This window comes from Myotis daubentonii, chromosome 11, assembly GCF_963259705.1.
Source record: "Myotis daubentonii chromosome 11, mMyoDau2.1, whole genome shotgun sequence".
In the NCBI taxonomy this organism is placed as follows: Eukaryota; Metazoa; Chordata; class Mammalia; order Chiroptera; family Vespertilionidae; genus Myotis; species Myotis daubentonii.
The window spans coordinates 80,097,149-80,125,062 of record NC_081850.1 but is presented as its reverse complement, the minus strand read 5'-3'; the positions used below and the strand labels follow the sequence as shown (position 1 = coordinate 80,125,062).

Genomic DNA, 27,914 nt, shown 5'->3' with positions numbered 1-27,914 from the left:
TAACCTGCCCCCTCCCGCCCCCGCCTCTACGTCAAACCTCATTTTATCATCTTCGCTGTAGCTGCCAGCGAGCCCAATCGTCTTGTTGATCTAGTGTCTGTATTTCCGATACGGGGACCCCGCTGGACACTTTAGGGAAGTGGAGGCTGATCTGTGCTGTCAGGACCCTGTCAGGGCCGGGCAGGGGTGCTAGCCATGGCTTATGGTCGTTAGGAAGTGATGGCCCAGGCCCGGGCGGCCCGCTCTCTCTGGTTTGTGCCTTTGCTGCTGTTGTTAATCCTCACCCAGGACGCTTTCCCATTTATTTTCAGGGAGAGTGGGCGGGGGAGAGACAGAGAGAAACTTTGATGGGAGCGAGACACATCCATTGGTTGTCTCCCACTCGTGCCCGCCGGGCTGGGGTTGGAGCCAGCAACAGGGAGAATCGAACCCGGGACCTTCAGTCCACGGCCCAGGTTCTACCCGCGGAGTCAAACCGCCCAGGGCCCTGCCAGCTCTCTAACCACCGGGAAAATGCCCTCGGGAGGGGGCTAACAGTGACAACGAGAAATGTTTTTAATTTTAAAAACAAAGTGATAAATCCACAACAACCCTTACGCCGCTGCATGTCATTGGCGGGTGGGGCCGCAGCGCCTTTGCAGCCAGGGTCCCGGGAAGCCAGGCTCTGGGACCCCGGGTGCCCCTGCCGCTCCCGCCCGGCCGCCCAGCGCCCCCTGGCGGCCGCCGGCCCCGCGCTCCGCCAGCCCCGCCGCGCGCCACATCGACAGCGGCCCCCGGGTCCCTTCCGGCGCCGCGTGTCTCCTCCCCGTCCCGGGGCTCGTGAGACCCGGGCTTACCCCGCTCCAACCCCACGTCGCGGGACCGAGCGACCCCGTGCCCGCGCGGGAAGGAACCCGCCGGCTCCCGGCCGCGCGGAACCCGAGGCGAGGGCGCGGCTTCCCGCCGGCCGCGAGAGAGCGGGACTTCCGGGGGTGGGGACGCACGTGTCGCGAGAACGCGGGCGCTTCCGGGTTCGCTCGCCGGTGCGCGAGGCCGGCATCCCCCGGCTGTCGCGGCCCTGCGCGTGGCGGGCGCATCGCGGGGCGGCCGCGCGGGGAGGGCGGGGATGGTGAAGGCCCAGGGGCTGGCGCCCGCGCGCGCCCCGCACCACCCCGTGGCCGAGCCAGCGCTGGCCAAGCAGCTCCCACGGAAGAAGAAAAAGAAGAAAAGATTCTGGAAAAGCAAAGCGCGAGAAGCAGGCGGGAGACCGGGAGGCGACCCCTCGGCCGCGCTGCGACCCCCGAGAGCCCCGGAGGCCTTTTCCCAGAACTGGAAGGCGCTGCAGGAGGTGAGGGCGGGCCTGTGCCCGACCCGCAGGAGGGAGACGGGGGGCGCCTTGGAGGCAGATTAAAGCTCGGTGAGCAGCTTCATTCGCAGGAAACGCGGCTGCTGGGGGGCTGCGAGCTCACAGGCGGGCGAGCAGCAGGACCTGGCGCCGAGGGCCCCCGCGCGCGGGGCTGTGACAGCGATGACAGCCGCCCCGGGCCGAGCTCTCAAGTGCGCACGCGCGGGCCTGGGACCCAGCGTGTCCCTAAGTCCCGCCAACACTGAGGGAGACCCCCGTGATCAGCTCCATTTACAGACGAGGAAATGGGCCCGGTTACCTTCCCCAGGGTCCCAGCCGAGTGGGCAGGACCGGGAGTTGGGCTGCACCCGCGCCTCTTGGGCATCAGTGGGCAGGCTTAGCAGGTGCTGGCCCAGGCGGCCACTCATACACTCTCCCCTCCCCTCTGCTGTCTTCTACGTGTACGTACACACACGTGTTCTTTCAGCCTCTTGTGCGTGATGTCCGCATTAGAATTGTGTCTTTATTGTAGGTGTTGAAACAGAAGTCACCGGCCCCAGAAAAGCCTCTTGTTCTCTCTCAGCGGGATTCCAAAAAGCAGCCCCAAATGACCCGACAGGACAGAAAGGCCGAGAGAGAGGAGGCGGGGACGGAAAAGGCAGGCGGAGAGGCGGCCGGGCGCTCCCCTCCTCCAGCATCGCTGCCCAGCAAGGCCCGCGGAGCAGAGCACAGGGAGAGAGCAGCCAAGAGAAGGACAAATGGTGACGTTTCTCCAAAACGAGGGGGTCTCACACATCAGAAGCGGAAAGCCAGAGAGGCGCCGGCAGCCTTGGCCCCAGCCCCGCCCACCGAGTAAGTACTGGCGGCCTCTCCCACGGTGACGGGCACCGCCTCCTCTGCCGCCCAGCCTGTCGTGGGCATCGCCAAGGACAAAGTCCTAGCCACTGAGCCTGTCTGCTTGAGGAGGCGGGGCTGGGGCCCACCCAGAATGAGGGCCGGGCCTGCTCATGGCTGCTGTGCCCCAGGACCCAGGGCGGAGCTGGGCACTTGGTGGCTCCGGGGAAGACCCGTGGAATGGATGAGAGTCGAAGCCGGGAAGACCCGAGTTTGAAGCTGGTTCCTGCATCTTGCTAGTTGGGTGGTTTGGGGCAAGGTTTGCTGTCCCCTGGGCCTCCCGGCGGCCATCAGTGTTGTCTGGGCGGGAGGGGGTCTGTGAGACGGGAAGTGCTGGCTGAGCGCCCCATGGTGACCCAACAGACCCTGTGATGGTCACCCACCTGGGGAGGACGAGGGGTCAGTGGCCAGCTGGAGGGGCGTGTTTGTGAGCTGGGCTGTCCGTGTGTCGCTGGGACAGTTGCTGAGGGGTGTGGGGAAGCAGTCTGAGGGCCGGCCTGTGTCACTGTGCGTCGGGCACGCTGCCTGGAAATGGAGTGGCCGCCGTGGGCCCTCCCTGCTGAGGCTGAGGCCAAGTGGGGGAGACACGGTAAACTGAAATGATTTCAGTGATTCTGTCAGTTGCTCCGGGAGGAGCGGGTCCACCAGTGGGTCAGCAAGAGGTCCCTGGGGAAGTGACCTTTAAACGGCCTGAGACGTCCCACCAGGCGGACCCTCACACCCTGCACCGCGGGCTGCGGGCCGTCGCTCGTGGGGTCTGGAGGGTTGACGTTTCTGTTTTCTACTCTATGTTTACTTGGGGTTCCTAAATTTCGGGTAATGAGCGTATTTCCTAATTAAACAGAAAAGTGACGAAAGTGTCCTGTGATCGGAATAGCAGCAGCAGCTGGGCACTCGGGCCAGCGCGGTGAGGGTGTCTCCGCGACACACGTCAGCCTGCCCCTCTGCCTTTTAGACGAGACATCTGGTTCGATGATGTTGACCCGGCGGATATCGAAGCGGCCATGGGCCCAGAGGCAGCCCAGATAGCGAGGAAGCAGCGGGGCGAGAGGGAGAGCGGCGCGGCGCTGGTGAAGGAGCAGGCCTTCAGCGGGTACGTGGCTGCGCCTCAGGGCGGGGGGGGGGGTGGCCCTTCAGGGGGGGCGCCCCCCTGGCCCAGGGTCAGAGCCGGTCATTGGTGGTGCCGATCCCGGGGTCCTGCCGTGTGAGTTAAACTGGAGCCTCTGGTCCCTTCAGCCTGACGAAAGCCTTAGCCATGGACTGCGAGATGGTGGGCGTGGGCCCCACGGGGGAGGAGAGCCTCGCCGCCCGAGTGTCCATTGTGAACCAGTACGGGAAGTGTGTCTACGACAAGTACATCAAGCCGACCCAGCCGGTGACGGACTACAGGACGGCGGTCAGCGGGGTCCGGCCGGAGCACCTCCAGCGGGGTGGGTCACTCCCAGCCGGGAGCTGAGAGAGGACAGGCGGGGCGGGCGCACACTCCTCTCGGTCCCTCTTCTGGAGCCTTCCGTAGCCAGGGTCCTGAGTCCTCCCTCCCCGGGGTTGGTGGCCTTCAGATGGCTCCCCCTGTCCTTGGGCCGGCTCTGAACCCAGCCTGTCGGCCCTGAGGTCTGGCCAGACAACGGCCGGGCTTTATGTCGCGTCTGGTTCGGTTTCAGGAGAAGCGTTTGCAGTCGTTCAGAAGGAAGTGGCCGAGATGCTTCGGGGCCGGATCCTCGTGGGACACTCGCTGCACAACGACTTAAAGGTGCGCTGCCCGCACCCTGCCTGCGGGGGGGGTGGGGGGGGCGGGGGCAGGGGCGGGGGCAGGGGCGGCGCTCTGGGTCGGTGCCTGTGTTGGGAGCACTCAGGAGCAGCATCAGACACACTGAGTGCTCCCTGTGTCCCCGGAGCCTCTCGGGCATTTCCATCGTGGAGCTCTCGCTCTGTAGTGAACCCGGACCTAATGCCAGGCCCTGCCCCTGCTCTAGCACCTTCCACGTGGACACAGCCAGGCCGCCGCCTCTGCAGCCTTCACCCGTCGCGGTGAACAGGGCTCCTGCGAGGTTGGGGCCCTTCTGTTGGGAAGCAGTCCGGGTGGCCGTTGCCTCCACCTCGGCCACTGGGGCCCCTCTCACCTCCTCAGCTGCTGTGGTGGACATAGCAGGCGGCAGGCAAGCTGGGAGGGTCCACTCCTGGTGCCCCAGAGGGTGTGGCCTCAGGCCTCTGCTTCTGGAGGGTCTGTCCCGGTGAGAGCTGTGGGGCGGGCGGAACAGGAGGCAGCCCTGCCTGGCTGGGCTGTTCAAACTGTGGTCCAGGGAACCCTGGAGTCCTCGGATGTTCAGGGACTGCTCTGTGATGGCCGAAGGCCTCCACTGCCTTTCAGAGTAAACCTTGAGCCACCGGAAACTAGCCGGTCCTCTGCCCACGGTCGCAGCGTTCCCCCCCAGAGGCCGGCTGCGGCCTGTCCCCGGCCCGCCACGCTGTCCCTGGTCCTGCCCCCGCAGCGCCGGCGCAGATGCAGGAGCGGACGGGCTGCTGGCTGGCGCGGCGGCGCCTCCCTGCCCGTTTCAGTGTCTCTGTTACTGTGCTGACCGTCGGGCATCTTCAGTCGGCGGCAGGATTTTCTTCGTTCACATTCCCTTCAGTCCGTTTCTACTCGTGTGTTTTCTGTTGGGATTCCTTGCAAAAAGCCACTTGAGAGAAGGAGTGACAGCTGCAAGCTGAACCTGCCCGCCCCTCTTTCCTGCCAGGTGCTCCTTCTTGATCATCCGAGGAAGAAGGTTCGGGACACACAGAAATACAAGCCTTTCAAGCGTCAGGTGCAGGTACGGCAGCCCCTGCGTGGCGGTTCTGTTCTGCTGGGTCACACAGCTGTTGCTTCTGGTCCCTGGCGGCTGATGACGGGTTAGAGGTTTTTGTTTTCCCTTTGGCGGAGGGCCGGTTCTGTCCACCTCCCATCTCTGAGGAGCCCAGCAGAGGGCGCCCCTGGGAGGCGCGGGGAGCCCGGGCTGGAGGGCGGAGCTGCAGGTCACCCCCCACCCCACCCTCCCCCCGGGCAGCGGGCCTCTGTGGCCTGTGGCCTGTGGCCTGTGGCTGGGGGTGGCGGTGCCTGCAGGGCCTCTGCCCAGCGCACTGTGCCGTCCCCCCAGAGTGGAAGGCCGTCTCTGAAGCTGCTGGCGGAGAGGATCCTGGGCGTGCGGGTGCAGCAGGCGGAGCACTGCTCGGTGAGTGGCCGGGCGGACCATGGGCCTGGCAGCTTAGGAGGCTGTTGCTCCCTAAGGAATGACCTGGCACAGTGGGCCCACCAGGGGGAGGTTCTGGACGTTCATATTAACAGAGCACAACCCTAAAAACTATTGTAGTTGGAGAAAATGACCCTCGTTAGGGCTGTGGCCAGGCCAGCCGCCCCCTCAGCCCTCTGACAGGCCCTGGGGGCCAGCGGAGGAGTGTGGGCGCTGGAACCCGCCGGCCACCGCGCTGTATCGTCAGCCCTGGGCCCTTTCTGCCGGCATCTTGTGCCCGGCACCGAGCTCAGCGCACACCAGCCTCCGCAGGCATCCCTAGTCCTGCTGTGGTCCGAGGCTCCTCCCAGGAGCACGGGGGCCCTGAATGCCTCAGCGTCCTCCTGGGACGGGGGCACCAAGTCCCAGGACGCTCCATGCTGGCCTCCACTCACCCGGGGTCTGGCTCAGCTCGGGAATCGGGGTTGGCTGTCATGGGACCATGCGTGTCGCCTGCTGGGACAGTCATGGGTGTCCATGTCACCTAGATTCAGGATGCCCAGGCAGCAATGAGACTCTACATCACGGTGAAGAAGGAGTGGGAACGCGCAGTCCAGGACAGGCGCCCCCCGCGGCCACTCCAGACCACGGCAGGCTGACGCGTAGTGGAGCCCACCCCCCATGGCAGCGCTTGCGTCCACAGGCACTGTGACCAAGTCACAGGACAGCAGGGTCTCCCCAGAGTGGCACCAGATCGTGGCAGCGGGATGGGGCGCTCATGCTGCCGAGGGCCACCTCTGTCCTCCGATGGGAAAAGCGTTTGTCCTGGGCACAGCCAGCAGGCGGCCAAGCCCTAGCACCATGTCCCCACCCCCATGGCAGCCGCTCCGCTGCGTTCACCGGGTCCCTGGGCGGGAAGCAGCCAGGTGTTCACGCCTTCCTCCAAGGAGGCCCTTCCCTCCGCCGCAGCGATGGGGAGTCTGCAGCCTCGAGGAGCCCAGACCACGGTCCGCAGCCAGCTCGGCCACGGCCTCGCCGAGGCGTTTCCTGTGGCCGCCCCGGGACTGGAGCTGGTGGTGCTCCTCCCTCCCCACCCACTGCCCGCCGAGCTTAGCCCCAGGGTCAGGCGCGCTGTGGCCAGGTCGGCCCAGGCTGCCCCGCGTGGTGGGCTGTTAGCACTGAGGTGCCTCCCGGGCCGGAGCCGACGTGCCCATCTCGGGCGATCTGACCAGGGTCTCAGAACGCGGGGAGCACCGGTGCCTGCAGCCCAAGGCTTCCCTGCGCCGACAGGTACAAAAAAGACCCAGCCCACTGAGGACGTGATTGGACGGGAGCGAGGCTTTACTCGAGGTGGAGCTGCGGGGGCCTGCGTCCTCGCTCACAGCCGTCTGGAAGGGTTGTGGCATCCGGCTGAGGCCCGTACAGAGACGCGTCCAGCAGCTGCCCCTTCCCTCCCCCCTAAGGAAAGGCCGGTTCAGCAGGCAGCTCCACGCGGCAGGACACAAGGCACCGGGCAGGAGGCGGGGACCGAGAGGTGTGGGCCCCCGGGGGCCGCAGCAGACGGTTCCTGGGCAGAGCAGGGCAGCCTGGCCGCCTCCAGCCTCTGCAGCACCTTCTCTGCGTAAGAGACCAGCTCCTGGGAGAGGAGACAGTGGCCGTCTCAGCTCCACAAGCGGGTGTCTGTGACTTCACTGGCCTTGAAGAGCTGATGGCTGCCCTCTTAAGTTCCGACACGGACCCACAGGCAGCAGGAGGCGCCGAAACGGCACACAGCGCCAGGCCAGCCCTGCAGGAGCCTCGGTCGGGCTCCTGGACTCAGCCACCTGGGGGGAGGCGGTGAGGCCCGGTTCTCGGGGCCCTGCCCCCACTCACCAGGCTGGAGGTGAAGCGCTCCTTGATCTCCCGGACCAGGGGCTGGATGCCACTGGACACCAGCTCGCTCAGGGTGTCCTCTGTGGGCAGGGAGGGTCCTGAGGCCAGGCCTTCTCCCTCCAGAGCCCCACCCAGCCGAGCCAGCCCACAGCGCCCAGCTCAGGCACTTCCGAGGCGGCCAGCAGGACCTGGCTGGGCCCCAGCCTACTGAGGCTTGGCATGAACACCCCGCCTGGGGCTCAGGAGCCAGCACCAGCCAGCCTGGCACATGGTGGGCACTTGGGTCACGTGAATGGGGCATGTCAGAGGGGTCCCTCCCTTCGGGGAGAGCTGGGAGCAGCGTGTCCCTGCCCGCCGGCGTCCGGAGGGGTGGCGGGGGTTCTCACGGTAGGAAGCCAGGTGGACCAGCAGCAAGCACACATTCTCCGCCACCTCCGGGTGGTCCTTGTGCAGCTCGTACGTGTCCCTGATGAGGCTGAGGCCGCTGCCCTTCTCGTCGGCCACCACCACCCGCAGCGCCGCCAGCTCTGTGGGGCGAGGGGAGGCAGGATGGGTTCATCCCCTGCAGCCCCCTTGTCCTCTGGGAAACGGGGTGAGCACGGGGCCAGGTTGGAACAGTGGCCTCAGCCGTGGGAGGGGTTAGGTCACCGTTTCCCCACTGCAGGTGCAAAGCTTGTAAGACGTGCCCAGCTGTTTCCTAGTGGGGAGGGCATGGGGTGCTCCACAGCGCCCCGTGTTAGGGGTCAGCCTGTGTGAGCAGTGACCTGGGGTGCCATGTACACGACTCCTCAGGTCCGGGAACCTGGCAGACAGCCAGAGGGGCCCAGACACGTCTCACCCAACTCGCTCTGGGTCCTGACAGCCCTGCTTGTGAGCGGAGCTAAGTCCCTTCCGGCCTCAGCACCTCAGCCGCCCCTCCTGCCCCAAGGACCAGCTAGCCTCCCACACGGGCTGCAGGCGGGACCGGGCAGGGGCAGGCCCAGGCCCGTGCCTACGTCGAAGGGAAGATCCTGCCACCCCCTTCAGAGCCCCCGTCCCCCCCGTGAAGGCCCCGCGCCTTCAGGCCCAGGCCGGCCCGGCTCACCCGACACCTTGGCGAGGCTGGCCAGCCCCCGGCAGGCGTTGTTCACCAGCAGGACGCGGTCCTGGCACAGCCGGAGGCTTTGCAGGAACAGCACGACCATCTCCTCCAGCAGGTGCTCTGGGATGCAGCCTGCGGGGGGGCAGGGGCCTCATCACCTCCTGGGCGCAGGCCACCCCCAGCCCCAGGGGTCCGGGACCTCACCCAGCAAGGACAGCAGCCAGAGGACGGCACAGCCGGCCTCCGCCATCTCCGTGTCCACTGGGTAGGCAGCCAGCAGCTCCACAATGAGGCCCGGGGCCTTCTCCAGGGGGGCCTTGTCCATGATGTCAGCTGAACAGGACAGAGGATGATGCCAGGGCCTTGGGCACATGCGGCTCCCCAACGCCACCCCCACCAAGAGAAGCTGGAGGGGGCCAGGTACCCTCGGATGGGGAGGTGGCTGGGGTGGGGGTGGGGACTTCCACACGGGGTGTGAGCAGGGCAGAACTACTGCCCAGGTGCTGCTGGGCAAGACGGGGCCCGGATTCCTTTCCTGGATTAAAAATGGGGCGTGGCTCAGTGGCTGAGCATCGACCTATGAACTAGGTCACAGTTGGATTCCTGGTCAGGGCACGTGCCCGGGTTGCGGGCTCCATCCCCAGTAGGGGGCGTGCAGGAGGCAGCCGATCGCCGATCCCCTCATCATGGATGTTCCTCTCCCTCTCCCTCTGAAATCAATAAAGATAATTTGAAAAAATAAAAAAGTGAGGCCAGAGCCCAGGTAACTTCTGAGACCAGGGAAGTCAGGACGTGGGTCCGCCCCCTTCTCCTTCCCTCTGCTCCTGGCTCAGAGGAGACCATGGGCCAGCTTGCCCGGAAGCGCGAGGACCCTCACCATCCACCAGCAGCACCCAGAGCAGGCTCAGGCCGGCCATGCAGACCTCCCTGTTCCCGGAGCAGGTGTGCAGGTGCTCCAGGATGTGCGTGAACAGCCCCGCCTTCTGCAGCTCCTCCGAGTCACACCCTGTGGGGCCAGGAATCGAGGACATGGAGCCCCTCCTCCAGGAAGCCCTCCCTGAGCTCCACCTCCACCCCTGCTGTCCTCAGGCACCAGGGTCCCCTGTGCCCCACGCTGCTGGCCCCCCGCCGGGCCAATGCATGCCCAGCACAGGACCCAGGAACAAGGACATGGTCCATCCCTCGGGCCACACGTCCCAGCGTCTCCCACCCACTCCTGGGCCGGCCGGCCGGTGGAGCTTCCCTTCCCTTTGGGGACCTAGCCCAGCCCCAGGGCCGCAGAGCAGGCTGGCCCTCAGATGGCGCTCTTTCCCCGCGGGGTGACCTGGCACTCCACCCGGTTCTGATGGGCGCCCGTGTGGGCGCGCACAGCACCCTGGTCCCTCCAGCGGGTTATCCAGGCGGTCCCTCAGCCCTGCCTCCTGCTGAGTGTCTGGGCACCCTCAGAACCCAGCGCCTGGAGGAGACACGGCCTGGCCCCGGGGAGGGGGTGAGGAGTGTGAAGTGTGCGAGGCCCTGGGGGCTGCCCTCCCTGCCTGGCCGGCGGCCTCAGGAGCCCAGGGGCCTGTGACATGGGGGTGAGCAAGGCAGAGGGGCAACGAGGCTTGATGTGAAACGGACTTGGGCGTGAAGCCCTGGCCAGTGCCCAGCACATTGGAGGGAACGAGAGAAAGCAAGGGCGAGCGAGGGAAACAGACTGAAAGCCGAGCCACGAGCCGGGAGCGGCCGGCACTGCCAGCCCAGCACCTGCTCGGCGGGCAGACCCACCCTGGCTGCAGACGATGGTGAGGAGGCTGTAGACCATGACCAGGAGCTGCTGGGCCTCGGGGTGGCTCCGCAGGACGCTCAGCAGGACCGAGGTGATGGAGCTGCCCTTTGGCACCGTGGTGGCCGGGTCCTGCGCCAGCGCTGCGGGCGACGAGAGGAGCCTGGGTCAGCCCCAGAGCTGGGGCGGAGGGGCAGCGGCAGGCAGGCGTGACCCCCCCACTGTGGGTGAAGGCATCGGGGGCCGGCCTTGTTCTCACGCAGAGCGGGTCCCCATGAGTGCTAGTGGCGTCAGGGTGAAGGCCGAGAGGGGGCCTGCACAGCCGGAGAGGGGCCCATCCCCCACCCACCCCCACCCCGCACCCGGAGGAACCGTCCCCACGCGCGAGCCCCACCTTGGCCCAGGGTGCGCAGCAGCAGGGCGCAGGCGCACAGCTGGACGTCCAGGAGCCTCTCATGGTTCTTCATGATGGTGACCAGCACGGCCACCACCCCCATCGACCACGGCAGACCTGGCAGGGCGGGGGCAAGGTGACGCAGGGCGAGGGGGTACGGACAGGACAGCGGCACCAGGCCGTGCTGGCCTCTGCTGCATCACGGGTGGGCCCATTGCGTCTCCTCGCTGCCACAGCTCTGAGAGCTCTGTGACCACCCTCACGCCCCAGGGAGGCGCTGGGCAGAGCGCTGCTGTGACCAGCCTGGCCGGCTCCAGCCCTGGCGGGCCCTGCCCTGAGAGTGGGCACCGGTGGAACCCTGGCTTTCCTGTGGCCCGTGCTGCGCACATGCGCGGGGAGGGAAGAGAAGCAGTGGCCGGTGGAGAGGCCGGCCCAGCCAGGCGCCCCCCCCCCCCCCCGCCCCGCTCCTCGCCCAGCCTTTCCTCATCGGAAGAGGGTGGTAGCAGCCCCTCCAGCTCAGGCCGTGGGAGAAGAAAAGGACTAAATGCCGGCGCCCGTGGACGAGCAGGGAAACACCAAAGGCAGTGCCACGAGCCAGGAGCAGGCCCAGCGCTGCCAGCCTGGCCCCGCCCGGCCATCCCCACACTTGGCCGGGGCAGGACAGGCCTGTGGGAGGGGGCCTGGCAGCCTCCTCCGTTTGTCTGGGAAGGCAAATTCCCTTCCCACGGACTCTGACTGTCCTGCCACAGCCTGGCTCGAGGGGGTCATGGGAGGGAGGGAGGGAGGGAGGGAGGGAGGGAAAGGTAAATGGCCAAGGTGGGGTGTCTGCTGCCTCATTACCGGCAGGACGGGGCCTCTGTCATCGCCGACGCCCCAGCCATGGGACAGGCCTCTGTGGAGGGAGGGATGGGGGGCAGACGAGCGATGGACGGTGGGTGGATGAATGGACAGATGGATGAACAGATGAATAGATAGGTGGGTGGGTGGATGGATGGACAGATGGACAGATAGTTGATGGATGGGTGGACATAAATGAATAGGTGATGGATAGGTAGATGGAGGATGATGGACAGATGGTTGATGGATAGATTGTTGGGTGGGTGGGTGGGTGGATGGATAAGTAAGTGAATAATTTTCAAACTGGTGTGTTGAGTGGACAGACTTTATGAAACCATGTTTGGGCAAAATTTTTAAACTTAATGCTAACGGATGGAGAGTGCTGGGGCGAGGGGCTGCCATGCACTCTGGGCAGGCGGGTGCGTCTATGAAACACAGTCTTCACGCCCCGGGCACCCAGGAAGCTATCCCCTGCGGTGCCCGGTGCAGGGCTGGCTAACCCTGCACAGCAGCCACGCCGCCCACACAGACGGCGGGTGACGCGGGCTTCTGCAGCACCGTCGCCGCTGGTAACGCTCTGGAGCCCAGCCCCCCCCCCGCCCCCCGCCCCCTCGGTAAAAGTGGCCGCACAAAGGGATGGAAGCCTGCCTGCCCCCGCAGGTCAGAGAGCCGTGGGCCCGCCCTGCCATGTGGCTGGTGGTTGCAGCATCATCCCATAACCAAGGTTATGGGTTCGATCCCTTGTTGGAGCGCATGTAGGAAGCAACCGATGATGTTTCTCTCCCTCTCTCTCTCGCTCTCAAATCAATAACAAAGCCTGGCTGGTGTGGCCAGTGGTTGGGCATTGACCTATGAACCAGGAGGTCACAGTTCGATTCCTGGTCAAGGCACCTGCCCGGGTTGCGGGCTTGACCCCCAGCAGGGGGCGTGCAGGAGGCAGCCGATGGATGATTCCTTCATCTCTTCCTCTCTGAAATCAATAAAAATACATATATTTTTAAAAGTTTAATTAAAATGAAACTGGTATGTTGAGTGGATAGACCCTTATGGGAATAGAGCCCAGCCTCAGGTGGAAGGGACCTTGCTGGAGAGCTTAGGGGAGGGGCCAGCCCCCCCCCCGCCCCCCCCGCCCAGGAGCTGGGGAGGGGAGCAGAGGGGGCTCTACCTAGCTGGTCGTCAGACATTCTCAGCAGCCTGTCCATGACCTTGAGCTGGACCTCCGACCGGCGGGGGAAGTTCTGCATAACCTCTGCAGGACAGGAGCGCGTGAGGTGGCTGCCTGCGCACCCGCCCACCGGCCAGCTCAGGGCCAGCTGCGGCCACCACCTCGCAGGTGCCCTCATCCCCAGCACGCTCTCTGCTCTTTCTGCTGCTCCTGGGCGAGGGCCGCGCCGCCGTCCTCTCTGCCTTGGATTCATAACCAGCAGCCCCGCCCCAGAAGCGCTGCAGGCTCCAGCAGGCCTGTCCTACAGGTGACTGCGCCCGTCCACCCGCCTGCTGGGCACCGCGGGGGCACCTCACAGCGGCCGGCTTCACGGAGGGGACGGCGGCTCCAGGCCACTCGGCTGGTGGGCAATGGGCTTCACCGGGCTGTTCTTGAGCCCGGGACCATGAGACATGGGGACACTGCAGAGTGCCTCAGGCGCCTTCCACCTCCCACCCTCCCGCGCCGTCCCCAGAAATGGGGCAGACCTGGCGGGTCCCTCGTCACAGGCAGAGCCACGCAGAGGACCGAGGGCTGGAGGGGGCTACCCTGGAATGTGAGTGACCTCCAGACCTCGGGCGGAGCTCTCAGGGCCAGTCACCGTGCTGGGAACCCCGGGGCTCCCCAGCCCGGCTCGGGCACCGGTGGAGAGCAGCACAGGCTGCGTCCTGAAGGGTCAAGTCGCAGATGGAGCCCGCGCTTTGTCCCTGCAGGGACGCGCCTGCGGGCCAGGGTCCTGGGCACACAGCACCACGCAGGACACTGAGTTGGGGGGACGCGGGGTGGGGGCGGGGAGGCGAGCGCTCTGTGGGCCATGGCAGCTGGGAGGGTCTGTGCGCCGGCAGGACCCCAGCAAAGCACGCCCGCCGTGGTGGAGGGCTGCCCGGAGGCCTTCCCCCCGCTGGCCACGCCGGGGGAGCAGTCCGGGGGCTGGGTTGTGGGGCTGAGACACAGGGTCCCCTGGTGCCCGCCCCGCCTGGGTCCCCCTCGTCACCTAGAAGGCGGGCCACGTGGCCTTCCGAGATGATGGTGGTGATGAACTTGGGCACGTCCCGCTGGTGCAGCAGCAGGGAGACACAGGTCGGCCTGAAATCGCTGCTCATCAGCGTGAGCTGGATCACCTCCCTGGAGAGGGACAGCGCGAACTCACCGCGCGGCTCTCCCTGCGACGGACGGATGGACAGACGGACGGACGGACGGACGGGCTCCATGCGGCCAGGCGGCGGACCCTGGCCCACCTCCCTGTTCGCACTCGGTGTGGCAGCACCTCTCCCCGTGTCACAGGGGGTCCAGCTCGCACCCAGCAGCCCCGCCTCCAGGAGGGACACGGGCTCCCGCAGGCAGAGGAGGAGGCTGAGCCCTGGCCCTTCGCCTGCGTGGGCCCCTCCTCCACAGAAACAGACCAGAACATCAGGTCTTGCTCCTGTGGCGGCAAAAAGGCGGACAGACCCAGGCTGGGCCCATCGCTACAGGTTCGCCTTTTCCTTCTGGTTTTAAAATAAACTGGAGTCGGCACCGTTCCCGGTCCTGGGGCCGTGCGCCCGCAGTGATGGCGAAGCCGGCATCGTCTCCCCTCAAGCACCAGCGTGAAGACCGCTGTTAGGGGACCAAGGTCGCAGGGGAGGCAGGGCGTGGCCTTCAGACCCGTGACGCGCAGATAACAGATGGGACGTGGAGAGGGAAGCGGACGCCTCAGTGCCGCCCCCACCCGCTCACCGGACTGTTATTCGCTTCGAGGGGTCGATCTGCAGCATCTGGGGCAGAAGGGAGCTGCAGGTCTTGGCCTGGGGGGCCCGCCTCTCCTCCAGGGTCCGCAGGACGCTGCCCAGCTTGTTGGGGAGGCTCCGGATGGACTTGCGCAGCAGCATGGCCTCTGTGGCCTAGGAGACGGGACACCGCGTCTCGCGTTTCAGAACCAAATGAAAGTGGCCGGGACCAGGGGGAGCGCGAGGGAAGCGGGGAAGCCGCGGCCGCCACCTCCAGGACCACGCGGAGACCACCTGAGCCCGAGACCTTCTAGAAGGTGCGGAGGTTCAGAGCAGCCAGCAGCCTCTCACTGGGCAGAGGGAGTGGGGGACCCTCCTTCCCGCCCACAGGCCGTGTCCCGGGCGGGGCCTCCAGCTGCGCTGCCCCCTGGGGTGCGCCTGTGGGTGACAAGCAGCCCGTGCTCAGGCCCCCGAGCTCCAGGCCACCGCCTGCAGCTCCCGGCACCCTTACCTGGAACAGGGCCAGAGCGCAGCCCACAGCCCGCGCGGCCGCTCCATGCCCCTGGGCCCCTGAAGCCGGTTTTCGCACCGGAAAGGACGGACAGTGAGAACACCTGGGGGCCGCGGCGAGGCGCAGACTCGCGTGGATTTGAACATTACCATCCCGGTCAGTGCTGCCGTGGGGCGTGGGGGTGTGGTGGCCGGGAGGGCGCTGGAGGCGGCTCACCTCCATGAAGGAGCAGCTGACCATGTCGAGAATGATACAGCCCAAGGACCAGATGTCGGCTTTTGGGCTGAAGGAGAAGCCGAGGGCCTCGGGGGCCATCCAGGACTTCTGAAAGGGGTCTGCGGGCCAGAGGGTGCGTGAGCCTGTGCACGCTGGGGAAGCAACACCCTGACGCACGAGCCCGTCAGGTCAGCCCCCCCGCCCCCCCCCCCTCTGAGGAAGGGACGGCAATCTGTCAGGGCCTGCCCTCCAGGCGAGTGCCCTCCAGGCGGGTGCCCACAGGCTGGCCCGCGGTGGCTGCAGTGGTCCGGAGAAGGTGGAAATCTGCACCCTCTTTAAACATCTTGTCCCTTTAAACATCAGGACCTGGAGGCACAGTTCCAGTTGTCCCCCTTGTTTCTACATCTGAACCCCCGACAAGGAGCCAACTGAGCCGGGCCCTCGGGCAGCTGTCAGGTCCTGGGAGGCCTCAGCCAGCCTCTCCCTCTCTGGACCTCCATCCCCAGCCAAACAGCAGAGGGTGGACTCCAAGGACCCTGCCGTCTACCTCCAGGAGATCCACCCACCCACCCATCCATTCATCCATCCACCATCCATTCACCCACCCACACACCCATCCATTCATCCATCCACCATCCATTCACCCACCCACCCATCCATTCATCCATCCACCATCCATTCACCCACCCACCCACCCATCCATTCATCCATCCACCATCCATTCACCCACCCACCCACCCACCCACCCATCCATTCATCCATCCACCATCCATTCACCTGTCCATTCTACCCACCCACCCACCCACCCACCCATCCATTCACCTGTCCATCCTACCCACCCACCCATCCATTCACCTGTCCATTCTACCCACCCACCCATCCATTCATCCATCCACCATCCATTCACCTGTCTATTCTATCCACCCACCCATCCATTCATCCACCTACCATCCATTCACCTGTCCATTCTACCCACCCACCCATCCATTCATCCATCCACCATCCATTCACCTGTCCATCCTACCCACCCACCCATCCATTCATCCATCTACCCATCCATTCACCTGTCCATTCTAACCACCCACCCATCCATTCATCCATCCACCATCCATTCACCTGTCCATTCCACCCACCCACCCATCCATTCACCTGTCCATCCTACCCACCCACCCATCCATTCACCTGTCCATCCTACCCACCCACCCATCCATTCACCTGTCCATCCTACCCACCCACCCATCCATTCACCTGTCCATCCTACCCACCCACCCATCCATTCACCTGTCCATCCTACCCACCCACCCATCCATTCACCTGTCCATTCCACCCACCCACCCATCCATTCACCTGTCCATCCTACCCACCCACCCACCCATTCACCTGTCCATTCCACCCACCCACCCATCCATTCACCTGTCCATTCCACCCACCCACCCATCCATTCACCTGTCCATTCTACCCACCCACCCATCCATTCATCCATCCATCCATTCACCTGTCCATTCTACCCACTCACCCATCCATCCATCCACCCACCCATCCATTCACCTGTCCATCTACCCACCCACCCATCCATCCATCCAGTCATCTATTCACCTGTCCGTCTACCCACCCACCCATTCATTCATCCATCTACCCATCTATTCACCTGTCCATCTACCCATCCATCCATCCACCCATCTATTCATCTGTTCACCTGTCCATCCATCTATCTACCCATCCATTCATCTGTTCACCTGTCCATCTACCTACCTGTCTATCTATCACCTATCCATTCTTCTATCCATCTATCCACCTGTTTTTTTCATCCATCCACCAACCCGTCCATTCACCCACCTGTCCACTACCCACCTATCTAGCCATCCATCAATTCACCTGTCCATCCATCCATCCATCCATCCATCCCCTGTGCACTCAGGACAGGAGGCCAGTGCAGCACTACCGGACACCCCAGAACTCTGGAGTTCTCCCCTGTGGTGTTCCCTCCGGCCCTGACAGCTGTTAGAGGCTAGAAGCCCGGCCCCTTGCCCCGCTGACTTCTCAAAGGAGAGCTCATGTCGCCCACTCCCCACCTCCCCCACCTCCTGGGTTCTACCAGGACTTAGTCAAGTGACCCATCACTGGCCAGTGCCTGGCCCGCACCAGGCTTCCACCTCTACCTGACAGTTTCCTTTCGTCTCCCTCCATGAAGGTTAACATGAAGGTTAACATTTTCTGGGTGTCTCTGGGGCCCTGCATGCCTCCCCCCTGGAGGAACGCCTGTCAGTTACAACCCAGGCAGGGCTGTTTAGTCTCCTTAGCCTAGGAGGGGTCTGTGGGGACCTCCGGAGCAAGGACAGGTTTGATGTTGCCTTGTTCCAGCACCCAGAGTGGCCACCGCCCTCTGGACTCTGGGAGCGACGAGCTTCCCGTGAATGGCCCCTCCCCCGCGGCTCCCCGCCACCTCGGTCCCTGCTGGTGACCCCGGCCACCTTCCTCTGCCCGGATGTTCCACTTGGCTTTGTGGGTCATCAGTGCGTTGCAGCTCAGGTCCTGCAGTTTGCAGTGGTTGGTGCCCACCAGGGCGATGTTGGAGGGCTTGAGGTTCCTGAAACCAAGGGGCACATCTTTGCACCTGCCCGCGGGGCCAGCGTGCACCCTGAACCTTACTTCCTGCCCCACCCAGGTCTGCAGAGCAGCCCACGCCCCTCTCTTCAATAAATGCCCCCCTGGCAGCCCACTCCTTAAATACTGTCTTCTGTAAACAGAAAATACAACCGGTTGTTTTAAATTGGAAAAAACAAAAACACACAAAAAACAAGCCAACCGCAGGCGGAAACCACCCGATCCTGCGGCTCCGTCCACATCTGAGCGATGCCTCTGCTTGGGGGAGTCTCCCACACTGAGCCGTGGGCACGCCCTTCGCACACGCAGCCCCCGTGCCCCGCTCCTCCCTGACATAAGATCGGCCTGGAGCCACTCCCGGCCCCTCCGCCCGAGGATTCCGGAGCCTGGACCGTGGATTGGGAGCCCGAGCGCCTGGCCGGAGGCCACGGCAGGTTAATCTCCGTCCTGGGCGTGCCGTTATCTGCTTGCTTTCCTTGTACTTTAGAACCGACCCGCCAAGTCAGCCGCACGGCGCGAAGCTGCGTGGCGAGGGTGAATCAGCGGGGTGTGGGGGCGCGCTCCCTCCTGGGAGGCAGAGCCGTGGCCGCGGCCGCACCCCTCGCCCTGGATTCCTAGGGGCGCGGGCCCTGTCCCTGAGCCACCGGCCCGGTCACCTGTGGATGATGTCCCGCTGGTGCAGGTATTCCAGGGCGTGCAGCACCTGGCCCAGCATGTTCTGCAGCCACTGGGGAGAGAGCGAGAGAGGCGGGATGGGGGGGACCAGCTCCCCCGTGGGGCCCCGGCAGCTGTTGGGGGGTCGGTGACGGCTCAGAGTGGCCTGCTGGACCGCGGCACCCTGTCTCTCGTGTCCTGAGACAGGGCTGGAGCTGGCCAAGCCCAGAGCCCGTGCAGAAGGCTCCGCCTCAGGCTCCCGAGACCATAAAACCACTCGAGCCAGGGCGACGCCCTAGTGCCCACGGTCTCCACGGAGACCCTGCGCCCGGGCTCCGGCCCCACACCCACCCCTGTGGGCGACAGAGAGGGCGAAGTCTTCAGTGCCTGTGAATGAAAAGAGCCCTGACAGAGAATGTTCTGGAAGCATTTTGTGTCAGAAACAAGACCCAGCTAGTTGCCAGGGCAGTGGCTTTCAAACCGTGTTCCTAGGAAGCAGGGGTCCCCGTCCCCCCGGGTGTCAGAGAGGCTGAGCGGGACGGGCTTCCTCTCGCGCCCCCTCCCCCCTCCCGCCTTGCGCCCCAGTTAGAGTGGAGCGCTTTCCTTGCTGGGTTTCTGAGGATGTTGTGCTTCGCAGGGTCCCGCCTCTCAGAAAGCCTGAGACCCTCCGAGCCGCCTCTGAGGCCGTGGGGGGACGAGGAGGGGCCACACACACCCCCCCCCAGCACTCAGCAAGGAGACGCTGGGGAGGCCCACCGAACAGAGGGGTGCTCAGAGCCAAAGGAGGCACGGCCACCCGGGGGGCCAGCCCAGGGGACAGCACGCAGGCCCTGGTGCGGAAGAGGCAGGAGGGGCGGCCCTGGGGGACGGCACCGAGGCGAGCGGTGGCGAGCCTGCCAGTCAGGGCCGCTGTTCATCGCTGTCGGTGACAGAGCCGGCGAGGCGAGTCAGGCGGGAGGAGCCGGGGAGCCTGGAAGGCGCCCAGCACAAGCAAAGACCGACGACTCAGGGTCTAGCCGCGCCCACACCTGCACGGACACAGCGGGTTCCCGTGGCCCGAAAGCTCACCGTGGGTACCCGTCACCACGGAACGCAAGTGCGCTTTCCGCGGCCAGCTCAGGCGCCGAGCGCCGACCTACGAACCAGGAGGTCACGGTTTGAGTCCCGGTCGGGGCACGTGCCAGGGTGCGGGCTGGACCCCCAGTGGGGGGCGTGCAGGAGGCAGCCGACCCATGATTCTCTCTCATCACTGATGTTTCCCCCTCTCTCCCCCTCCCCCTTCCTCTCTGAAATCAATAACATTATATTTAAAATAATAATAATAAATAAAAAATTTTTAAGAAATAAAGAAAGAAGGGCTGGCACACTGCAGCCTGGCCAGGCAGTGGAGCCCCTGCTTGCGGTGACGGGATGAGAGCTGAGGCTGCGCACACCTGCTCCCACCCCCACGACTCCACGCCCGAGGCTCAGCCAGGAAGCACGAACGTTAAGGTCCCCGAAAAAGCACCCCGCCACGTCCACGGCTACTGTCACCAGAGTCCTGAGCTTGAAACAGCCCAACCGCTCCCCGCGCTGGGCCAGCCACGGGCTCGGGGGGCCACCCCACGCAGCGGCGCCGCCACGGGGAGGGAGGGTTCCGGACGCGCGCGCAGCGTGGCTGCGGCTCAGATGCCCCGGGATGAGCGTGAGAAACCAGACACCGAGGAGGACACGCCGCCTGCGCCCACGTGCAGGGACCGCCGGGCCGGGCACAAGGTGGGCCTCGGCTCCTGACCGGCCGGGACCTTCTGCAGTTCCCGGCGTGGCCTGCGCCTGAGCTGGGCGGCCGTGTGCACCTTGTGAACACACCCAGCTGAGCGCTGACCTGTGCACCCGGCAGCGGGCACCCACCTCCACGCGTGAACGTAAGAACCAGGATGGCCAACACAAAACGTGAAATAAAAGGGACGGCCCGGCCCCAGTGGCCCTGCCTCCCCTGTGCCCGCAACCGTGGGGCTGCCACGTCACGGGGGCCGGCGGGCCCCAGGCCGGCGTCCCAGTCTGTCCTACCTCCGAGTCAATGGCGGCCCTTTTCTCCCTCGCCTTCTCAATGACCTTCTGGAAGCTTCCCTTGCTGTAGTCCATCACCAGGCAGAGGAACAAAGAGGAGGTCTGCGGGGACACGAGGGCCCTCAGGCAGGTGCCGCAGCTCTGACTCAGAAGCCCAGGCAAGCCGGGCGCCCTGTACGGGGCGCCATCGCGGGGACGGTGAGGGTACCCCCTCCTGGGGGCAGGGAGGCGGCCCCATGAGCAGCTCCGGCTGCACCTCCAGCCCCTCCCCCACCTCGGCTCCCTCTACGCTTGCACTTCTCCGAAGGCCGCCCGGCCTCCTGCCACCGCACACGCAGACGCTGGGCCGGGGACGTCGCCCCGTCACGGGCTCGGCTCACACCCACCTCCTCCTCCACGGAGCCTGCCCCTGAGGGGCCTCAGCGTCGGGCTTTAGGGGGACCCTGCTTTCCCTCCCACAGTGAACGGTCCTCTGGCTTTTCCGTGTCTCCTTAAGTGCATTAGGGGTGCTCAGAAAATATTTTGGGGTGATGACCTCTCCCCAGGTTTTCCTCGGGGCCCTCCACTCCTGCCCAAACCCTTGGCTGGCAGCCCCAGATGGGGACCCTCAGTGGAGAGGTGACTGGGGTGACTCAGCGAGGGGCCTGGCAGCCGGTCACACAGCCCACAGGGTGAGGCGCAGGCTCGGGGCTGCCAGACCGCCTGGCGCCCACTCAGCCGCTGTCAGCCTCTGAGCCTGGGAAGCGCGCACAGCACCGCCCTGCAGGCCTCCTCGGGCCGAGGTCACTGTGGGGCCTGGCGCCGCGCGAGGGGGAGCAGGGACTGGCCCCTGGCACCTACTGCTCCTCCGTGACAGCTAGGACTGCCCCTCGGGGCGCAGGCTCCAGCCTGGGGCCGCAGGACGAGCTCAGCACCGGCCTCACCGCCCCGCGGGGCGACAGCCTAGGCAGGACACTGGGAGGCACCTGCTTCAGCCTCTGCTTCTTCTGTGAGCGGGGCTGACCCCTCCCCGCGGAGGCTGTGGGCTCCCCTGAGACGATGCCAGCGAGCCCCAGGGTGGCCCCATACGTGCTGAGTCGGGGTGGCCACGTGTAGAGTCGCGGCCAGCGACACGCCGGGGTTCGCCGGTCCTGCCGCCGCGGACCCACCTGGCCGTTCCAGATGATGAACAGCTCGTGGTAGACGGAGATGTGGGCGTGCCGGAGCTTGAGCAGCGGCATCAGCTGCGGCAGAGAGCAGAGCGGGAGACGGTCAGGAGCCCTGGTTCTCGGTCAGTGCTCCCCAGTCCCATTCCCAGCAAACACGCAAGCTCCCAGCTCCGAGCAGGGCGGGGCACCAGGAGAGCGTGCGGCTGGTTGGTGGCGGGAGCCACACGGTCCGGTGGCTGTGCTGTGTGACGGAGGTGCCGTGCCTCAACCTCTCTGAGCCGCCTAGCCTCGCCTGAAAATGGCGGTAACAGTGGCATCTGCCTCCCGGGGTAACATGAAGGCCGAGTGACCCGGTGCAGGCACAGTGCCTGGCGTGGAAGACAGAGCACAGGCAGGGGTGGCTGGAGAAGGTAGTGAGGCCCGGGGAGGGGTCACGGATGCGCTCACACCACCTCGCCTCCTGGTCCCATGCCCCCGTCCCCAGCTGGCAGTGCTCTGAGAAGGAAGACAACCAGGCGGCAGACGTGGCTACCTTAGCGACTGAGCACCAGGAGGGCACGGCTGGCATGGAAGGTTGGGTGTGAAAGCAGGTCGCCCAGGGGGGCGCGGAAGGGGAGGGAACGTGAAAAGCTGTGAGGGTGTGGGGGCTTCTGGCGGCTTTCTTTGCCTGTCAGAATGCCTGGACCCGTCCCTGCCCATCTTGTCTGCACCTGGATTTAAAAACGAGTGTTTGGCGACAGACTCCCGCCATGGGGGGCGGGGGAGCCTCTGGCTTCACAGCACGAGGCAAAAACTGGACTGAGCCTCCCGCCCCACCCAGGGCCGCACAGGAGGCACAGAACAGGGTGGTTGCACCACGTCCTCCAGGGGGCGCCACCCAGAGAGTTACCTCATCCAGGGCCTCATTGGCATGATGATCATCAATGCATTCCACCTGCAGAGGCATAGAGGACTAGCTCAGTAGATGTGTGGTAAGCCATCACCATCATCACCACCACCATCACCACCATGAACACCGCCATCATCACCATCAACACCATCATCACCACCACCACCATTACCATCAACACCATCACCATCATCACCACCACCATCACCACCACCACCACCACCGCTGCCACCGCCACCACCACCACCATCATCATCACCATCACCACCATCACGATGAACACCGCCACCATTACCATCACCACCATCATCATTATCAGCATTTTCATCATAATCACCACCACCACCACCACCACCACCACCACCACCACCATGACCACCACCACCACCACCACCACCACCATCACCACCACCACCACCACCCCACCACCACCACCACCACCATCACCACCACCACCACCACCACCACCATCACCACCACCACCACCACCACCACCACCATCACCACCACCACCACCACCACCACCACCACCACCATCACCACCACCACCACCATCACCATCACCACCACCACCGCTGCCACCGCCACCACCACCGCTGCCACCGCCACCACCACCACCATCATCATCACCATCACCACCATCACGATGAACACCGCCACCATTACCATCACCACCATCATCATTATCAGCATTTTCATCATAATCACCACCACCACCACCACCACCACCACCACCACCATGACCACCACCACCACCACCACCACCACCACCACCACCACCATCACCACCACCACCACCACCCCACCACCACCACCACCACCATCACCACCACCACCACCACCACCACCACCACCATCACCACCATCACCACCACCACCACCACCCCATCACCACCATCACCACCACCACCACCACCCCACCACCACCACCACCACCATCACCACCACCACCACCACCACCACCACCACCACCACCATCACCACCACCACCACCATCACCACCACCACCACCATCACCATCACCACCACCACCATCACCACCACCACCACCACCGCTGCCACCGCCACCACCACCACCATCATCATCACCATCACCACCATCACGATGAACACCGCCACCATTACCATCACCACCATCATCATTATCAGCATTTTCATCATAATCACCACCACCACCACCACCACCACCACCACCACCATGACCACCACCATCACCACCATCACCACCACCACCACCACCCCACCACCACCACCACCACCATCACCACCACCACCACCACCACCACCACCACCATCACCACCATCACCACCACCACCACCACCACCACCACCACCATCACCACCACCACCATCACCACCACCACCACCATCACCACCACCACCACCACCATCACCACCACCACCACCATCACCACCATCACCACCACCACCACCACCATCACCACCACCACCACCATCACCACCATCACCACCACCACCACCACCACCACCACCACCATCACCACCACCACCACCACCACCACCACCATCACCACCACCACTACCACCACCACCACCACCACCACCACCAATTGACCAGGTGTGCTAGGTGCCTGCGATTCAGGTCCCACCACATGGCACCATATGGCGCCTGGAGATGCTCCTAAGGCAGGGATCCAAAAATGCTTGAAGCAAAGGAAAGCTACTGGCTCCTGCTGCAGGGCGAGTGCAGGCAGCACCCCCCCTGAGCTGTCATTAGAAGGTCCCCGTCAAACCATCTTGACAATAGAAAAGAAAATAAAGCGTTGGCCCGAGCCACACAGCTCTGCTCCGCTGGCAGAGTCTCAGCCTACTAGGTCATTCCTCATCCAAACTGGGGAGACTGTCCTCATCACTGCACGCGGGGCGGGTGAACACACGGCGGGAGGGGGGGGGCCCGGGAGAGGGGGAAGGGAGCAGCTTCGAGTCGCAACGTGCTTGGTGGCAAAGGCGGCAGGCAGGTGCGACCATCCCGTCTGCCACCAGATCCTCGCCCAGCGGGTGTGTGTCCGCTCACAAGACATACAAAGGAAGATCTCTGTAGGGGGCCCTACGTAATACTGTCAGCAAGAAAGATTAAAACAAATAATAAGTTCATAAATGTAAAACCAACCGATAAGGCACTAAGAACAAACAAACAAACAAAAAGATGAAGATCTCTGTGACCGGTGATCGTAGACGAAGATGCAGTTAGAGGGTTACTCCCAGCGCCGGTGCAGACCCGGCTGCCCGGCCCAGCGGGCCTGCCTGTCCCCCTCCTGTTCCAGGGCTGTGCATGGTCAGTTCGGCCACCAGGCTGAAAGCCTTAAAAGTGTCAATCTTTTGTCCTAGAAATCCCACCCCTAGGCATTTATCCCAAGGGAACCACGGACCCTCCAAAAACGGAACCAGAAGGTTGTTTCTCAGAGTATATTAAACGGAGTGCGCAGCTCAGTGCTTGTGGCCCACGAGGGGCGCGGAGGTCAGTCACAGCGCAGCTCCGGGGGCGGGGGCGGGCGGTCCGGGCAGGGGGCGGGCTGAGAGCAGGAGGCTGTGCCGGGCAGGAATGCCAACACCGCCTTGTGCAGAGGGTGCTGCTGCTCAGGAAGAGGCCGGCCGCTCACAGCCCTCCCGGCAACCCAGCCCTCTGTTGTGGTGGAGGATCCTCGCCCGCCTGCCCAAGGAGAGATTTTTCCATTGAGTTTTAGAAAGAGTGGGAGGGAGGGGCAGAGAGAGAGAGAGAGACATTGATTGGTTGCCTCCCGCACGTGCTCCACCTGCCGGGACTGAGCCTGCAATTGAGGTACATGCCCTTGACCAGAACTGAACCCAGCACCTTTCAGTCCATGGTCCAACATTCTAACCACTGAGCAAAATGGGCTAGGGACTTTTTTTTTTTTTTTGAAAGACCGATTTTTTTTAAAAAGCTCCTTGATTGCCCAGAAGGCAGGTCGTCCTGGGTAGTGGCGGCCGCTGTGCTGCCCACAGGCGGGAGGCCTGGCAGAGCAGAGGGCTCTCCACCCGCAGGGACAGCCCTGATCCCAGGGTATCCCGGCCGGCCGTCACCCAGGACCACCAGGGGGTGCCAGCTCTCTCCCCTGGACCCTGGTTCATTTGGACGATGCGGCTTGGACACCCACAGGGCTGCCCCCTCGGGTCTGCATCCGCCCTGCCATGCCAGCCTGGGGAACAGGAGGAGGAAGGGCCTGGTGCCCTGCCCTCAGCCCTGTGTGAGCCTGGGCAAGTCCCTGCCCCCCACCTGGCTCCCTGTTGGTGAAACTGGTGGCCCCCAGTGAGTGCGCCTGCCCTGGGCCCGCCTTGGCGCTGCTGGGCGCTATGTGAGCAGGCTAGCCTACAGTCTCCCGGAGCCCCCTCCTGGGCTGTGCAGGGCAGTCCTGGCTCCTGCTTTGCTGAGTCGGCGGGAGATTAAATGAGATGATGCCTCACTGAGTAAGTGGTAGGTAAGGTTGTGGTTGTTGTCGGAGTAAAAATGACATTTCTTCTCCATCAAGGTGAGAGTCACAGGTGTGGGGAAGCTCGAGGCGCCTGGGCCACCCCACATCCGTCTACCCCTGACCGGATCTGCCCCGCCTGCGGGCAGAGAGGAGCCCAGCTGTGGCATCAGGAAGCTTTCTCTAACATGGGGATGATGAGCGGATGTTTACCGCCCCCCCCCGCTCCCCCCCCACCCCCCCCCCCCCGTGCCAGGGGCGTGGCCTCTTACCTGCTTTATCACGAACTTGACTTTGGTTTCTTTCTCCCTCACCACCAGGTTCACCCCCAAGGCCCCAGGATTCAGCTCATCCAAAATCTACCAGCGAAAAGGAGAGGCGCTTTCAGGAAACGCACACAGCTTTCCACTTCCCACAGTGCGCCCAGCCCCCGAGCAGCCTCCGCCTCCGCCTCCCAGCCGCCCTCCAGGCACAGCAAGCAGCTCCGCCCGCCCGCCCGCCTGCTCTGCAGATACAGGAACCCAAGCCCATCTCCCCATCTCTTTGGGGCTGATTCTGGAGCTCGTTCCACCACCCCGTGCCTCTTCTCCAACTTGCAGCGAGGATCAGCGGGCACCCAGGAGCCAGCCCGGGGACTGCTCCCTCTCTCTAGGCCCCTGTGACCCCCACTCCCAGCACCCGCCTCCAAACTGGGCATCCAAACAATAAAGCAACTGGTGCCGTCGTGGTCACAGCCGTGCCTGCGCCTGGCACTGTGCTGAGTACTTTACCTGTGGCCACCACTATTCCCATCTCCACGTTCACACGGGAGGAAACTGAGGCCACAGCACTAACAGCGGGGGTGGCCTGGGTTAGACTGGAACTCCAGGGTCTGACCCCGGAGCCGGTGCATTGAGCCCGACCTGCAGAGAGATGGCCGCCGTGCCACGCTTGGGGGTTACGGGGTGAGGCTGGCTGAGGGAATCACATCTGTCCGAGGATGGAGGAAGCGGCGCAGGATGCAGAGGAGAGATGTGGGGGGTGGAACCCTGGGTCCAGGGACTTTCCGGGTCCGGAAAAGTTGTGGGATTCTGTGACGCAGCCCTGCGCGTGGTCTGAGTGCCGCGCGGGGCACAACAGGGACAGTGTCCTGAGCAGTTCGTGCTGCTGCAGGGACGCACGTGCCGAGGTCCTCTTAGGCGGCAAATTAAGTGGTAAGACGCACCTGTGTCTCAGATCAAGGCGGTATTTTAATTTCCGCCTGAAAAACTTTGCTTTTTAAAGTCTCCGGTCCCAGAAACCCCTCTGCTTCACCACTGGCTGACTCCCCCCCAGTGAGAGAAATCTAACTTACAAATTATTGTCAGGTTAATGACATTTTCGCCAAGACCAGACCTGACGTTTCGTAAAGTTGACATGCCATGCGGAGCATTTAAACCAGTGGTTCTCAACCTTGGCTGCACGTTAGAATCACCTGGGAATCTTTTTAAAATCCTGATTTCTGGGCCTCATCCTCCGGAAATTCTGTTTCCTTGTTAGGGGGTGGGGCCACAACATTAGTAACAAACAGAATTTCCGGAGGATGAGGCCCAGAAATCAGGATTTTAAAAAGATGCCCAGGTGATTCTAATGTGCAGCCAAGGTTGAGAACCACCGGTTTAAACACTCATTGGCCTGCATCCCGCAGCTCCCCCTTTGTGAGTTTTCCAGGTGCTACACATTTGCTCCGGCCCTGGAGAAGGCCCCAGTCCCCCACTGGGCCTGCTGACGGGGTTTTAGGGGCTTGGGGGCTCCTGATCACGAACTCTGGTTGGAGGGAGTCCTGTCTCCATGGGCCTGAGCGTGGACCCCGGCAGGGGTGAGAAGGCCTGCATTTCTTCCACTCGGAACATGCAGACAGACACGGCTGCAGTCCTTAGTTCCAGCCTTGAGACGGCGGTAAACTGAGGCCCAGAGGCAAAGGGCACGCTCCCGGAGGCCCCCTATGACAGCGTTTCTCAACCTGTGGGTCGCGACCCCTTTGGGGGTCGAACGACCCTTTCACAGGGGTCGCCTAAAACCATCGGAAAACACATATATAATTACATATTGTTTTTGTGACTCATCACTATGCTTTAATTATGTTCAATTTG

General features: G+C 64.0%; 2 protein-coding genes across 3 annotated transcripts in view; one reads left to right on the top strand and one right to left on the bottom strand.

Moving 5' to 3' along the window:
- The first annotated feature begins 979 nt into the window (after positions 1-979).
- Positions 980-9,123, top strand: REXO4 (REX4 homolog, 3'-5' exonuclease). 2 transcript variants are annotated; one of them, XM_059658448.1, is made up of 8 exons: positions 992-1,327; positions 1,857-2,176; positions 3,174-3,311; positions 3,455-3,648; positions 3,880-3,968; positions 4,954-5,028; positions 5,353-5,427; positions 5,973-9,123. In XM_059658448.1, the coding sequence occupies exons 1-8, from the start codon at positions 1,106-1,108 to the stop codon at positions 6,081-6,083; spliced, it is 1,224 nt and encodes a 407-aa protein (XP_059514431.1). In that variant the 5' UTR covers positions 992-1,105; the 3' UTR covers positions 6,084-9,123. The 2 variants fall into 2 exon arrangements, with proteins under 2 accessions (XP_059514432.1, XP_059514431.1); XM_059658449.1 differs by lacking the exons at positions 3,174-3,311; positions 3,455-3,648 and having other exon boundaries at positions 980-1,327; positions 1,987-2,176.
- The window catches only part of STKLD1 (serine/threonine kinase like domain containing 1), a 21,941-nt gene continuing 925 nt past the window's right edge, over positions 6,899-27,914 (bottom strand). The window contains exons 2-20 of the mRNA XM_059656242.1: positions 27,588-27,708; positions 26,076-26,162; positions 22,355-22,399; positions 21,466-21,540; positions 20,318-20,419; positions 18,271-18,341; positions 17,482-17,597; positions 15,011-15,129; positions 14,294-14,457; positions 13,572-13,702; positions 12,539-12,622; positions 10,537-10,653; positions 10,145-10,285; positions 9,255-9,383; positions 8,582-8,710; positions 8,381-8,509; positions 7,683-7,823; positions 7,297-7,376; positions 6,899-7,060 (exon numbers count right to left, since the gene is read on the bottom strand). Coding sequence (XP_059512225.1) covers positions 6,899-7,060; positions 7,297-7,376; positions 7,683-7,823; positions 8,381-8,509; positions 8,582-8,710; positions 9,255-9,383; positions 10,145-10,285; positions 10,537-10,653; positions 12,539-12,622; positions 13,572-13,702; positions 14,294-14,457; positions 15,011-15,129; positions 17,482-17,597; positions 18,271-18,341; positions 20,318-20,419; positions 21,466-21,540; positions 22,355-22,399; positions 26,076-26,162; positions 27,588-27,708 — 2,143 coding nt within the window. The remainder of the gene's footprint in view (positions 7,061-7,296; positions 7,377-7,682; positions 7,824-8,380; positions 8,510-8,581; positions 8,711-9,254; positions 9,384-10,144; positions 10,286-10,536; positions 10,654-12,538; positions 12,623-13,571; positions 13,703-14,293; positions 14,458-15,010; positions 15,130-17,481; positions 17,598-18,270; positions 18,342-20,317; positions 20,420-21,465; positions 21,541-22,354; positions 22,400-26,075; positions 26,163-27,587; positions 27,709-27,914) is intronic.

Coding starts and splice junctions, on each gene's coding strand:
- REXO4 (XM_059658448.1), top strand. CDS start 1,106: ATGGTGAAGGCCCAGGGGCTGGCGCCCGCGCGCGCCCCGCACCACCCC. Junction 3,969..4,953: donor CGCTGCACAACGACTTAAAG/GTGCGCTGCCCG, acceptor CTTTCCTGCCAG/GTGCTCCTTCTTGATCATCC. Junction 5,029..5,352: donor CTTTCAAGCGTCAGGTGCAG/GTACGGCAGCCC, acceptor CCGTCCCCCCAG/AGTGGAAGGCCGTCTCTGAA.